The sequence below is a fragment of the Danio aesculapii genome, chromosome 14, assembly GCF_903798145.1.
Source record: "Danio aesculapii chromosome 14, fDanAes4.1, whole genome shotgun sequence".
Classification (NCBI taxonomy): Eukaryota; Metazoa; Chordata; class Actinopteri; order Cypriniformes; family Danionidae; genus Danio; species Danio aesculapii.
Genome location: NC_079448.1, coordinates 8,155,093 through 8,170,790, shown reverse-complemented (window position 1 = coordinate 8,170,790; position 15,698 = coordinate 8,155,093). Strand labels below are relative to the sequence as shown.

Genomic DNA, 15,698 nt, shown 5'->3' with positions numbered 1-15,698 from the left:
AGGGGAAAATAATTACTTAATCAATCCTTGATAAAATTTGAATACAATATCTGGAGAATTTAACCATTTTTGTCATTTTTATTCTCGTGTATCCCGTTGATTTAAAAACGACATTACACATTTACATTATCTCCGATTTACAACATCATAAGAAGTTATTATTTGGTCCGATTTAGGTCATGACATCAGCTGACCAAAATTCAATGTCTAGCCAGTCTCTAAGTACAATGTTATTTTGACGTCCAATAACAACATCAAATAACGTTGATGCTTGATTTAAGGACCAAAGTGACCAAAATCCAACACCGAGCCAACATCTTAAACCAACGTCATATTGATGTCAAATAATGACATTTATTCATCAGGTATGACAACCAAAATCCAACATCTCATAGACGCCATAGTGGTAACGTCCACACAACGTCAAGCTGTAAAATCATTAGACATTGAAATTTGGTTGATTTTGGGTTGAACGTTGGACATTACCCTGGCATTGGATTCTGACCTTAATCCAATTTTTATTTTTTAAACCAAAAGGCAACGTCTCCACAACATTGGGGTACAACAAATTAGCCTGCTGGGATAATTTCTCTTCAATAAAAACTTCAAGTAAACTTCAAGTAAAAACGCTACCATAAAAAAATCTCTAACCTGGTTAACAGAAACTTTCCTTAATATTTACGGGTAATTAACCGCAAATTCACTTTCCCAGAATTCCCAGCATGATACCTTGTTGTTTATTTGTTAACTGGTGACATTTCTTTATGCTACTGTAAAAATCTGTAACGTGAAGTTATAATTTGCCATGTCAGAACTATTCGCGTTCAGTCCACATCCAAACACTATCCAAGAGGTTGTTAAAGCACACAGGACAGAATTTGGGGCAGTAGGCCAGGGGTTATTGAGTGTATCTGACACCCTCTCGAACAGCGAACGCCTGTTAGTTCATTCAGAGGAACTAAAAGAAAGCCTGCACTTAATCTACTGCTGCCCGGTGGCCCAAAATATGATTCTATATTAAACCCAGCCACGAAGAGCCAGTGGGTCAATGAGAAGACTCATAAATGAACAATAAACTGACTCTGGCAGTGCATGACGCCATCATCCCTTAGGCTCTGGAAAAACAGAGTGAGTGAGAAAGAGAGAGGAGGTATTTTACTGACAGAAAAAAAGATGTTGGTCCTACAAGGTGGGTGATTAACAGAAATTTTAAGTGGTGTGCTGGCAGTTGGTTTAGCCGTGTGATTACAAACCCTTGTGGAAGGACGCCTATAAAACAAAGACTGGCAAAAATAGACCCTGCAGAGAGTTTGAATGGACTCCAAACTAACTAGTTACTGCACAAAGACCTCGAGAATATCTTTTATTCTAACCTGCCAATGGTTTCGAGAGGAGCACGCGATATGATTGAACACGTCTGGCCACTCATCTGTAATCAGTAATAATCCAATCAGAGTGATCCTAGTTTACTATAAATGGATCATTTTCTCCCTACTGTTTCTATCTTCGTTTGAAAGAATCCCCCGTTCCACCCCATCCCCTCCTTTTCCTCCCTTTTCTAAAGGGGGAGCTCTCGAGACCTACCTGATCTCGGATCTCCTGATATGCTTATCGACCGGGCGGGAGCCCTGGGCTCAAATATCTCCGAGCTCAGGGTTCTCTCCCGGGACAGCATGCCAAACCTGCTTTATACGCCAAGCATATCTAAGTGGGAACTCTTGAAATATATTTTGTCCATGTAAAACAAGTGATTATTTAGGATATTGTCTTTTTGCTGTTAACACTTTTATAAAGTATGCGTATAAATATAGTAAAGCAACTTATATATACAGTACTGTGCATAAGTCCTAAGCACTATAGCAGCTTTGTTGGACTTTTGCACAATATATTAGTCTCTTTATTGAAGATAAAAAAGTAGGAAACGTGTACAAAAAAACAACAACAGCACAACATTTCCTTATCAAGCTAAAGTTTATGTTTAATGTAGCTCCCCCACCAAGCACAGCTTGAACTGTTTTGTTTTAACTGTCTTGCCTTTTTCTGAAGTAACGTGCTGTGTAATATCAGGCTTGTTTTAGCACTTTACAGAGTTCTTCTTTAGGTTTACAATGTCTTATCTTTCTCTTTCCATCCAGATGATCTGATACAGCCTCTATAATATTCAGAACTGGACACTGTGGATGCCACTTCGTGACTGTCTTTGTTTCTTAAGCTGTTGTCTTTCTCCAAATAGGATTTCACGGCAATCAGCGGATCATTATCATGATGAAAATGAAAACTATTACCACTGAAGTCCTTTCCAGAAGGAATGACATAATGGATTAAAACTTATCTGTAGTTTTCAACATTCACAGTTCCATCAATTTAAACAACATTGCTAACAACACTGCAGCTGAAACCAGGACAAACAGCCTCTCTGCAACATTATCTTTCACACTATCAACCAAAATTCAAACTCTAACCTAACACCTATCCCAACAAACCAGACATCAAATAAAAGATCATTTATTCACCCTGTATAAATCTCAATAACAAAAAAAAACTGTCTAAAAAATGACACTTTTGACTGGTTTTGAGTTAAAGGGTCACATATATCTATTATACCATGAATAAAACAGCAGATTTAATTTAAACTTTTGTACAGTATTTTACAAACCATGTAAACATCCGTTTACATTTACAGTCTTGAATCAATTAAATAACAGAGCTTATTTCAGTAATATCCAGTGCAGCACATCAACCAGCACAAATGAAGACATTTTAGGGGCATTTTGAGCCCTAAATTATGACACAAATACTAGCAAACTAATAACCACGCACCTTAATAACTGGCATGATTTATTAAAATACTTAAATGCATGTTCAACAATAAGATCAGCTGCAAAAAATTACAGTTTGCATATTTTCATATCAAGATTTTTTAAAGTCTGTCTTTAGTGCATCCTTATAGTTGTTTTTTTTTAAATCTTAAACATGAAGTGTTGTAAATTCCACTGGGGTAATCAATATCCTGTTTGTGCCCCCCCCTGTTAAGAAGCGGACAGGAGACAGAGGTAAGGAAACGTTAGGGTGTTTATTAAATGACAACAAGGAGCACATGAAGGATAGCCAGGAGGATCAGGAATGATGTTGGGGTCTTTTCCTCCGTGGCTGGGTAACAGGAATACACGAGGATGGACAGCACACACCAGATACAGCTGACAGAGGATGACACAGACTTGGAAGGACTGGAAGACAGGACGATTCGGGAGGACCAGGAAGACTAGGAGGAATACAAAGAGAACAGGTAAGTAAATCGTTTGTTTAGCTGAGGATGACTACGCTGAGTGGTCGCTCAGTTGTCCGCTTTCGTCGAGACGAGCCCGGACAATGAGCGACTGGAGTGCTGTGCTTTTATCTGGTGCTCGTGAATGTGATGCAGCTGTGTGCTCATTAGAAGTCAGGTGATGGTGATCTTCGTGAGTGGGGGTCGTGAGAGCCTGACCAATCCATGACAGTACCCCCCTCCCCAGGGCCCGCTCCTGAGGGCCGACACCTCCGACGCCGTGGTGGTCTCCCTCTGCCTCTAGGCGCTGGGAACTCAGGGTGGCTCTCATGAAACTCCACCATGAGACTAGGATCGAGAATATCAGCTCTGGGAACCCATGTCCTTTCTTCGGGGCCGTACCCTTCCCAGTCCACCAGGTACTCCAACTGGCCACCACGACGTCGGGAACGCAAGATCTCCTTCACTGCGTAGACGGCTCCTTCTTCTAGGAGCAGTGGAGGAGGGGGTTCCTCTTCGTGGTCAGGCTCTGTGGAGGGAAGAACAGGATCGTGATAGGGTTTCAGGAGTGATACGTGGAATGTAGGGTGAATACGGTAGTGAGAGGGTAATTGTAGTTTGTAGGTGACGGGGTTAACCTGTTCCACGATGGTGAAGGGACCAACAAATCGGGGACTTAACTTGCGAGAGGGCAGTCGCATGCGTATGTCCCGGGTGGATAGCCACACCTTTTGTCCGGGTGTGTATCTGGGTTCTTCAGACCTTCTTCTATCGGCGGTTACCTTGCTTCGACGGACTGCCCTCTGCAGATGTTGATGAGCCTCGTCCCAGACTCTCTCGCTCTCCCGGAACCAGTGATCCACTGCGGGGACATCAGATGGTTCGCCATCCCAGGGAAAGAGCGGTGGTTGGAAGCCCAGGACGCACTGGAATGGCGTGAGTCCGGTGGAGGGTTGCCGCAGTGAATTTTGGGCATATTCTGCCCAGCCCAAATACTGGCTCCAGGAGCTCTGGTGACCACTGCAGAAGGTCCTCAGGAACCGTCCCACCTCCTGAATCTTCCTCTCTGTCTGCCCGTTGGTTTGGGGATGATATCCAGAAGAGAGGCTGACGGCCACACCTAGGAGCTTGAAGAAGGCTTTCCATAGACGTGAGATGAACTGTGGACCTCTGTCCGACACAATATCTTCTGGAATACCAAATGACCTGAAGACTTGATTAAAGATATTGTCGGCTGTTTCAAAGGCTGTGGGAAGACCTTTCAGAGGGATTAGTTTGACAAACTTTGAGAATCTATCTACTATGACTAGAATACAGGTATTACCTTCTGACGAAGGGAGATCAGTGATAAAGTCCACTCCTAGGTGTGACCAGGGACGGTTCGGAATCGGCAAGGGATGGAGCTTTCCAGCGGGTAGATGACGTGGGCTCTTGGATTGGGCACAGTCCTTACAGCCCTGAACATATTGCCTCACATCCCTTGCCATGTTTGGCCACCAGAATCGTTGGGATACTAGCGAGAGAGTATTGTTGATCCCTGGATGTCCAGTGCCTAGCGAGGTATGTAAGGAGTGGATCAGATCTACCCGGTGTTCAGGTGGTATGAACTGCCGATGAGGAGGGCATCCCGGCGGAGCAGGGGCTTCCGGAGTGGCAACGACTGGAGGAGCGTTCCAGGTGATCGGACAAATGGAGATGTGTTCGGGAAGAATCTTCGTTGGGAGTTCTTCATGATCGTGATGCTCGTGTAAACGAGAGAGAGCGTCTGCTCTTAGATTCTTGGGTCCTGGACGATAGGAAATGGAGAAATCAAAACGTGAGAAGAAAAGTGACCATCTGGCTTGACGTGGACATAGTCTCTTGGCCTCTTTGATATATTGGAGGTTTTTGTGATCTGTGATCACCTGGAACGGATGTTTGGCTCCCTCCAACCAGTGACGCCACTCCTCCAAGGCTAGCTTGATTGCTAGCAGCTCCCTGTCTCCTATGCTGTAATTCTGCTCCGCCGGGCTCAACTTCCGAGAGAAATAGGCACAGGGATGCAGTCGGGGCGGTGTATCATGATGTTGAGATAATACTGCCCCGACGCCGGTGGTGGATGCGTCCACTTCCACCACGAAAGGAAGATTTGGGTCAGGATGAGTCAGGAGTGGGGCCCTTGTGAACTCCTTCTTAAGAAGGCGGAAGGCTGCGGCTGCTTCTTTGGTCCACTCCAGTCCTTTGGGTTTACCCTTGAGGAGATTAGTGAGAGGTGATGTAATCCTGCTGTAGTCCTTGATAAACCGTCTATAAAAGTTAGCAAACCCAAGAAACCTCTGGAGCTCCTTAATGGAAGTGGGTTCTGACCAGGATAGAACAGCCTCAATTTTCTTCCCATCCATACGTATACCGGTTTGATCAATGATGTATCCCAAGAAATGAATCGACTTCTGGTGGAATGAGCATTTCTCCGCTTTGAGGTAGAGGTGATGTTCTCTCAATGTGTGTAGGACCTCCGCAACGTGTTGGCGATGTTCGGCCTCACTCCGGGAGTAAATGAGGATGTCATCTATGTACACTATTACAAAGTGGTGAAGAAACTCCCGGAGGACTTCATGAATGAAGTTTTGGAATACGGAGGGGGCGTTGACCAGACCGTAAGGCATGACCTCATATTCATAGTGGCCAGTAGGGGTCACGAATGCTGTCTTCCATTGGTCCCCCTCACGTATTCTTATCAGATTATACGCGCTGCGGAGGTCCAATTTAGTGAAGACTTTAGCTTCTCGGAGCTGTTCCAAAGCGGCTGGTACCAGAGGAAGGGGATATCGGTATTTTACTGTACCGTTATTTAGGACCCTGTAGTCGATGCATGGACGCAGCCCTCCGTCCTTCTTGGCCACAAAGAAGAAGCTTGAGGCGGCTGGTGATTTTGAGTGACGTATGTACCCCTGACTCAGAGCCTCCCTTATGTAATCTTCCATTGCCTGATTCTCTGGAAGCGAGAGCGGGTAGATCCTACCTCTTGGCAACTGGGCATCTGGAACTAGGTCGATCGCGCAGTCCCATGGCCGATGCGGCGGTAGCTGGGAAGCTCTCTTGGGGCAGAAGACATCATGAAAGGAGCTGTACTCCTTAGGAATGTGGATAGACTGCTTCTCAGGAGGGCTCTCGACCGATGTTGCAAACAAAGAAATGGGGTTCCGACCTTGAAGAGGGAGATTTGGAAAACAGGTAGGTGTACATCCAGATCCCCATTTCTTTATCTCTCCTGTGCCCCAAGAGATGATGGGATCGTGCTTCACCAGCCACGGGCGCCCTAGAATGATGTCCATATTTGCACCCTCCAGAACCAGAAATTGAATCCTCTCTTGATGTAACAGCCCCACTTGAAGAAGGATGTCTTCGCATTGTCGATGGATACGGGTCGAAGATCGAGTGCACTGGGTTATCGGTTGTATCTGGTATATATGCGAGGACGCCTCAGTACGGAGGTGGAGTTGACGACAGAGGGATTGGGAGATGAAGTTCCCTGCTGACCCGGAGTCGATGAGGGCTGTGACAAGGAGAGAAATAGAGGCAGTAGTTATTTGTACGGTGGTAGTAAGTGGTTTACATTGTTCAATATTCGTACTGAATACACTCACTGAAGTCCGAATGGGACGAAGGGGACACTCCATACGGGTGTGTCCACTGACACCGCAGTATAGACACAGACCCCGGGTCAGCCTCCTCTGTCGTTCCGCTGATGTCAGTCTTCCAGACTCTATTATCATGGGTTCTGGTTCTGGAGAGGCTGTTGACTCAGGCGATTGGAGGAGTGCAGACGAGGGGGTGATGGTGTCCTGTTGATAGGAACGGAGACGATCGGAACATCGGAGAGAATGTTGGATGAATCTCTCCAGACCCATTGTATCATCTAATGTGGCCAGCTGGATTCGGAGAGTGGGTTCCAAGCCGAGCCGGTACGTGGTCAACAACGATCTCTCATTCCATCCACTTGCAGCTGCTAGAGTGCGAAACCGGAGAGCATATTCCTGTGTAGATAGAGTACCTTGCTTTAGATGATACAGCTGCTCTCCAGCGGCTACTTCCCCATCAGAACGTCCAAACACCTCTTTGAAATACTCCGTGAAGGTAGTGATGGAATTCATGACCGGCCCGGCTTGGTTCCAGATCGTCTCAGCCCATTTAAGTGCAGGTCCAGAGAGTAGAGATACGATGTAGGCGATCTTCGACTTATCTGTGGGATATAGAGAAGGTTGCATTTCGAATATGAGGGAACATTGTAACAGAAAACCATTGCACTCCCCCGCTCCGCCTGAGTAGGGCGCTGGTCGGGCCATGGGACTGGAAGGAAGGGCCGAAGAAGAAACTGTGGAGGCGGAAGTGCTCGGTGCTGGTGGTGCGTTGGAAAGTGGAGCTGGTGGCTGTAGAATCCGCTTCAACTGGTCCACCAGCTCTTGAAGGTGATCGGGGGTGCTCATGTTGTCGTCGTTATAGGTCCGGGCTTCTGTTAAGAAGCGGACAGGAGACAGAGGTAAGGAAACGTTAGGGTGTTTATTAAATGACAACAAGGAGCACATGAAGGATAGCCAGGAGGATCAGGAATGATGTTGGGGTCTTTTCCTCCGTGGCTGGGTAACAGGAATACACGAGGATGGACAGCACACACCAGATACAGCTGACAGAGGATGACACAGACTTGGAAGGACTGGAAGACAGGACGATTCGGGAGGACCAGGAAGACTAGGAGGAATACAAAGAGAACAGGTAAGTAAATCGTTTGTTTAGCTGAGGATGACTACGCTGAGTGGTCGCTCAGTTGTCCGCTTTCGTCGAGACGAGCCCGGACAATGAGCGACTGGAGTGCTGTGCTTTTATCTGGTGCTCGTGAATGTGATGCAGCTGTGTGCTCATTAGAAGTCAGGTGATGGTGATCTTCGTGAGTGGGGGTCGTGAGAGCCTGACCAATCCATGACACCCCCCCCCTTCCAATGACAGCAAATATGAGAAATTAAATGAAAATAAGATGCGAGTTGGTTGATGCACTACAGTGGCGTCTGCATCCGTATGGCTGTACTCACTGTGCATCCCTACCATGAGAGGGCAGGAATGAATGCAGCATTTTAATTTATTTATTGCATAATTTAAATTGATTATTAAACAGTATACACAATGATATATTGACAAATCAAGAAAGAATGACAACATATAAAGGTGTGTGTTTTAAAGCATGTATGCACTTGCATGGTGGGAGATGGGTAAAGAAATCTATTGGCTTTAGTTTTGCTGGCGGTTTTTCCGCACACTAAAACAAGACAATTCAGATAGCGATTGCTTAAAACAAGTTTCAAATTTAGTAAACGCTCTTTAAAACAGCTAAACCTAATTGAGTTTTTTGCCAAAAGGCCTAAAACTAATGAGACAAATACTAATCCAACACACGGAGTGAGACAGCAGTCTCATCAGCACTCTCTTTCATGATCAGACAGATCAGATCCAGCTGCTGCAGCTACTATTCAAGGCTATTTTATCTAGTAGATAGCTGACCAAGAAAAAATATTTAAACAAAGAGACAAACTATATATGAAAGTCGTTTTAAAAATATATATTTTTCCAAGATAAATATACGGACTATATTTTTGTTTGAGCCCTGGCACTACTCAACTGTGCGGGTGAATGATATTTGGTATGGATTTAATTAATGCTTCACTAATTGTGTTGTATTACAATCTTCTGTCAAATATTTGCAATTTGTTTTAATATGTTATAATTTTAAAGATTACGTCTTGAGCGTCTGATTTTTCCTTGTTGCTAATGTGCTTTTCAAGAGTTCACACTTAGATGTTGTTTGACAACTGTTAGCAGGTTTGGCATGCTGTCCCGGGAGAGAACCCTGAGCTCAGAGATAGGTGAGCCCAGGGCTCCCGCCTGGTCCATAGAGCATATGAGGGGAGTACGAGATCAGGTGGTTCTCGAGAGCTCCCCGTGGTAAAAGAAAAAAGGAGGAGATGGGGTGGATGGGGGGTTTCTTCGGAAAACGAAGATAAGAGAGTAGTTCTAGCTAGGCTACTTATAGTGAGTTGGGGTTAATCTGATTGGCTAACTAGTGAATGTAAATGAGTGGCCAGCTGTAGTCAATCATATCACGTGCTCCTCTCGAAATTAGTTTGAAAACTTCACTTATTACATTCAGATTTCAACAAAATATTAAAATTAAAAAGGAAACGAATTATGTTGTAACAAATGGCCTTAAATAATGTAGCCTGACAGTAAGCATCAGGGTTTCTTGGAATAAAATTCTGCAGGCGCTCCTGATACACTATATTAGCTGACACTTGTCAATGCTAGGTTAACATTTAGAAATATGCGCTGCGCCAAAAAGTAGCACCAGGAATGCAATTGCAGCAATGCAGCTTTATGCAAATCAGATTTCTGTGCGAATTCAGTCTCCTGCAAATAAACTTTACATTTGCAATCTTTCTTTCTTCCTACTTCTCTAAACCATATGAACGCATTACTCCCACAAAGAATGGACAGGGATGATTTTCGACCCACGGAGCACTAAAAGGCACGCAGATGCAGTGATGAAGAGCTGTGTGTTTGAGACACGGCCGTCTGGCAGCAGCAGAAACAAAGAGCTCATTTCAGTGCAGATGAGCTGCGTCGCAAGGGTCAGCGGGCCGCATTTCTCCTCATATCAAATGACATCACTCTAGGAGGGGGAGAGAAGGATGAAATAAGGCCATCGCAAACGCACTGAGGGGGATTGGAAGGGGTGAAAAGAGGAGAGGAGATGGGCTGGAGGAGAGGATGATGTAATTGGGGGCATTGCCTCGGCCAACGGCATGATGGAGAGGCTTTTATGGGCCTGTACAAGAGCCTAATAGCCTGTCAGAGAACACTCTGCCCTCTAAATGACAGCCATAGCCAGCCTCCCAGAGGGGTCAACTGAAAGTAAAACAAGCAAGCGCATGGAGGAGAAGACAAACAATAGCTACAGGATGGTGTAAGACACACACTGTAAAAAATTCTTGCTGCCTTAATTTACGGCAGGACTAAAATATTATAGTAAACTTTGTATAACTTGGTAAAAATTTAGTTGAAACCAGCTTAACTTGTTAAAATAAGTTAAAGAAACATAAACATATTTGTTGTCTTTACTCTTTGTCATTACATTTTTACAGTGTCGACTCAAAATCAATACTGACCCTATTTTCTTAACCCAATAAATCCTACACCATAAAAAATTATTAGTTGACTTATTTAAAGGGCACCTATTTAATCTCTTTTTCAAGATTTAAGATAAGTCTTTTGTGTCTGCAGAATGTGTCTGTAAAGTTTCAGCTCATACGAATCAGATTATTTATTATACCTTTTTTGTGGATTGGAAATTTGAGCTGCAGCTCTTTTTGTTGCCTGTGCCTTTAATGCAAACTAGCTGGCTCTCCCCGCCCACCGTTCTCACGTGCATGTCCTGCTGCGTCTCACGCATAAGCAGCACAGTGACAGACAAGAATGAAGCAGGATTCCCTTACTTCAGTAAGAACTTTCCCAACTGTTCTTTAATATATTTGTTGTGGAGTTAATTCAAGCCTTTCTGCAACGATGAGTCACACGCAATGTCGTTATAAAGGATAAATGATGATATACAATGCTGCATGGACATCCGTAATGTTAATGTACAAAATAAACCTGATTTAAGTCCACTAAGGCACATTAAAGCATCTTCTTTTATAATTGTACTGACATGCAGCTGTGGTGATGAAGTTACATAGCGCTTTTACTGTCTTTATTACAAACATGCACTGTTTTAAAAACGTTTTAAACTTGTAAAACTCATTCTTGAGGTGCTGATGATCACAGCAAGCTGAACAGATTTTTTAATCCAGGTTGCTTCACGCACATCCTGTCTTGTGGATATGATTATACATGTTACTATGGAGACATGTTAATATGCGGCTGTCACGCAATTCGGTGGGGGGGGGGGACCGCACACCTACTGCACGTTGCAGTGCCTTAAAATTGGAGGGATTTGGATTCGGATATTTTTTAAAAAGAGACTTATTTTGTTTCTATCACTCCAGTATGACTGTGGACACAATATACCTACACACAGTTCTGTCCAAACAGCTTACAAAAGTTGTTTTCTTCATAGATAAAATAAGTGAGTAAGCCTGTCGTTTTTAAACATTAGTTGATTTCACTTAAAAAAGTGAGTAAAGCCATTGCCTTAAACTACAAACTACTTATTTAAAATGAGCTGAATCAACACAATTCTTGTTTTTTTTTTTGAAACAACTTAATTGTTTCATGTTCAATGCACTTAAATTTGTAAAAAGAATAAAGTTAATCGATTTGTGTTGGGACAACATGAAGGAATTGTGTGGAACCCAGCATGTACAGTGTGTGTGCACATTTATAAGTTGAATCAACTTAACAGTTCCAATTTACATTGAGGTTCACTCATTTTTTTAAAGTCGACTCGCTTTTAAGGCAACGGGTTTACTCTCTTTTTAAAATAAATAATCACTTTTATATTGTATTATATTTGACATGCAAACTTCGAAGGACGGCGACGCAGTGGCGCAGTAGGTAGTGCTGTCACCTCACAACAAGAAGGTTGCTAGTTCGAGCCTCGGCTGGGTCAGTTGGCGTTTCTGTGTGGAGTTTGCATGTTCTCCTCCACGTGTCTGCTCTGTTGTTAGAAAACTTCAGAAGGAAATCAAAAGTATATCAACAATCGCACCAACTGAATATTTCTGCCCAGTTCATACAAGCAAAAGGATTGCAGCCATTGCTAAATTCACGATGACTATACTAAATCACCACTAGTGACCTCCTCATTCCCTAATTTATCATTTCGATGAGCATTTGGACAGAAGGCATTATGGAGGACAATGGCATCAACCCACAGACTAATGTTTCCCTGGACAGTCCTCCAGAGAGAGAAAGCCCATAGAAACAAGAGGAATGAAGTGAAAGAAACTACACTGGCAGGTCAGCGGACATTCTGCAAAGTCTGTCGTGAATTATGTTAATGCATACCAGTGCAATGAGAATGAGAGAGAGAATCAGCTGAGTTTTCACTGCTACTTCAGTAAACTTGAGGTCTGAATGATCTCTCCTTGAATGGTCTCCTGTCCCGAAGACCTGAATCAGCAGTGCCCTGCCTGCATCTAAACCCAATCACCATCTCTGGATCCATGAGGGCAAACATTCATTAGGATAAAAGCCTGGAGTCTGGGCCAAAACACACACACACATAAGCTTTTTCTCCTTCAGACTGTGATAGATCTATTCTGGATGACGGCCACTGACTACAGATTCACAGCTGCCTTTTGATATTCTACGTATGCACTCGAAAAGGGACGTTTGCTGTACTATAGGCCTCGTTTACACTAATATGTTTAAGTTTTAAAATGGTGTTTTAGTATGAAAACGATCAGGGGCGTAGCGGACATTTTAAAAGTTGAATGAGATTCGATATTTTACGTTCATATAATTATTAATCATCTGTTTCTTAATGGTCGGTCTAAAAAAGTGAGGGGGACGTATCCCCCCCGCCCCCCCGGTTGCTACGCCCCTGAAAACAATCATATGTCACTGTATGGGCTGCTTCTCGCAGTACTTCGTAACAGTATTAAATGTTGTTCTCTATCCATGATGGAACTTGCAGGCATTTGATAGACCTTTCCCTCATGCCTCATTTCTGTCGTCTATTACTAAGGTGAGCAGGCTGTATGTACACGCAGGATACACTTATTTAATTATTCATTCACTCATTCATTTTATTTTCGGCTTAGTCCCTTTATTATTCCAGGGTCGCCACAGCGGAATGAACCGCCAACTTATCCAGCACATGTTTTTGCGCATCGGATGCCCTTCCAGCAGCAACCCATCTCTGGGAAACAACCATACACACTCATTCAAACTCATACACTACAGACAATTTAGCCTACCCAATTCACCTGTACCACATGTCTTTGAACTATGGGGGAAAACGGAGCACCCAGAGGAAACCCACACAAACGCAGGGAGAACATGCAAACTCCACACAGAAACGCCAACTGACCCAGCCGAGGCTCGAACCAGCGACCTTCTTGCTGTGAGGCGACAGCACTACCTACTGCGCCACCTTATTTAATTATGTCTTATGATAATATCATGTAGGCACATTTATGCATACAGTTTTAAAACTTTTACCACAACCGGAAAGCAAAACAAAATGTATTTGCCACCTTAAAAATTATCCAAAATGCACGTAGGTCTATGTGTTTTTGCGTATTTATTCGTTTATAATATGTAGCGTGGATTATAATAGAACAAACTGAGAGATTAAATCTTTGTCAAGGAACATATTTCTAAAAAAAAAGCTTAAAAAGCTGTCTGTAGCAGGGTGGTGCTGACGTCAAAGGCGAGCGCCCCGAAGGATTTGTAGTCCGTTTATAGCCTAATGTTAGCTTTTCAGTTCTTGCGTTTGCATTTAAGATCCAAAAGTGCTGAAAGTTGTATTTTGGTGTGAGGATTATCCGGCTGGACAAAACGTGTAAGTGTAATGAACAGTGTTTGAACACAGAGCTTACTATTTGCAATCTTCGAAAAGCCTATGGGAAAATCCTATAGGGATTTTATCGAGGGAACCAGTTTTATGCTAGCAGCTGATTAGCCTACAAGGTGACGTCATAGTTCCTCCACTCTATTCATATTGCAATATCCATCAGAGTAAAATATTGACTTTTTTTTCCCCAATATGGTGCAGTCCTAATCCCTGCACTGAATAGTAGCGCAGGAGGTCCTGCCACTAACATTTTTCAAAGCCAGAACTAATCAGTCAATTCCAACCTGCTATCATGCTCACTAATGAAGTTAGCGAACACCCCAGGGGAGACACGTGGCCCTCTCAACTTCCTGTGTCCCGGAGCAGACGTATCAAATGTCACTCCCATATGGTTTAATGCCGATGTGGCTATGACGCTCTCCATCAACACATGCACTTCTGCTTGCGCCAGAATGAAAAGGGAAACCACCAAGACGTCTATTTTTGGTGCAAAACTATGAGCAGCATTTCATTGCAAATATATCACCTCCTGTTGGTTGGTAAGCGATATGTGGCTACAGCAGAGTAAAACTGAATGGACTTGGTTATTTATATACTGTAAGGCTCACTTGTTTCTCTGGAGCTGTAGAATCAGATCTTCTCCTCCTACAGTAATCTTGACCTCTGCCTCCGATGGATGCTGGGAAGAGAAATCAATCAAGGTTCTCTAGAATTACCTGATTAAGTGAAATCAGCAAGATGAAGAATAGTACAGTGTTAAAAATGATTATGAATGAGGCAAGTGGTTAATGTATATACTGTAAAACATTCTGGGTTTCGCACAATCGATTTGTGTTGGGACAACATGAAAGAATTAAGTTAACTTATTTATTTTTTTATTACAAATTTAAGTGGATTGAACATGAAACAATTAAGTTGTCCCAAAAAACTCAAGAATTTTGTTGATTCAGCTCATTTGAAATAAATAGTTTGACTTAACAGCAAAACATCATTTTCTGTGTACACACATTGGTAAATGCACTATGTGGCAATTATTTTTATTATTACACTGTAAAAAGCGATTATTTACTTTACTTTAAAAAGTGAGTTAGCCTATTGTAACTTAGAAGTTGTTACAGACTCTAGCTACTGCGAATCACTGGAGAACTGCACACATGCCACATTTACAAACTACAACTCCCAGCATGTACTTCGCACACACCGGTTCCTGTTTCACATTGATTTTACACACACGGCTGGAGGATTGGTATGAACTGATTTATTGTACTATAAAAACAGCGCACACACAATTCAGTGCTGAGTCTTGTTTACCCTGTAGCATCACAGTTTTCCTTGCCTTGTCGTGTTTGATCTTTGCTTTGTTTATTGATTTTTGCTGTTAGCTGTTAACTGATCTTTTCACCTGTGACTCTACTACTATTTTGGATTGCCCTGTATGATACTGTTTATAGTGGTGGGCAAAGCGAGGCTTCATGAAACACTATAACAGTCGAAGCAAATGTGTCGAAACTTCGAAACGTTTTGAAACCTGTCTCTACAGGAACACCTAGTGGTCATTTTTATGTATTGCTCTGGAACAGCTTTAGCAATTGTTAAGCAAATTGAGGTATTAAACCCCAAGTGATTTACTGAGGCGTTGAGAGTTCTAGACTAGCAAGCAGAAATAATGGGTTCAAATCCAGGGTGATGTAGCTATAGATGTTCTTGTAATGCGTTTTGTTTTAACATTGGTCTGACGTCCGAATGAACACTTTGTGAATAAATGTGTAAATAATACGTCTTGTTTTGGTCATAAAAAGTAACATAATTAAAATACATCAAGTTATAATTTCAGAGTATTTGTACAAGTTGGGATTCAAACTCGGGACATTTGCAGAACAGTTACTGTGT

The 15,698-nt window shown here is 43.0% G+C and overlaps 1 protein-coding gene across 1 annotated transcript in view; it reads right to left on the bottom strand.

The window, feature by feature from the left end:
• The window catches only part of adam19b (ADAM metallopeptidase domain 19b), a 68,105-nt gene that overhangs the window by 49,466 nt on the left and 2,941 nt on the right, over positions 1–15,698 (bottom strand). Inside the window, exon 3 of the mRNA XM_056471997.1 lies at positions 14,417–14,487. Coding sequence (XP_056327972.1) covers positions 14,417–14,487 — 71 coding nt within the window. The remainder of the gene's footprint in view (positions 1–14,416; positions 14,488–15,698) is intronic.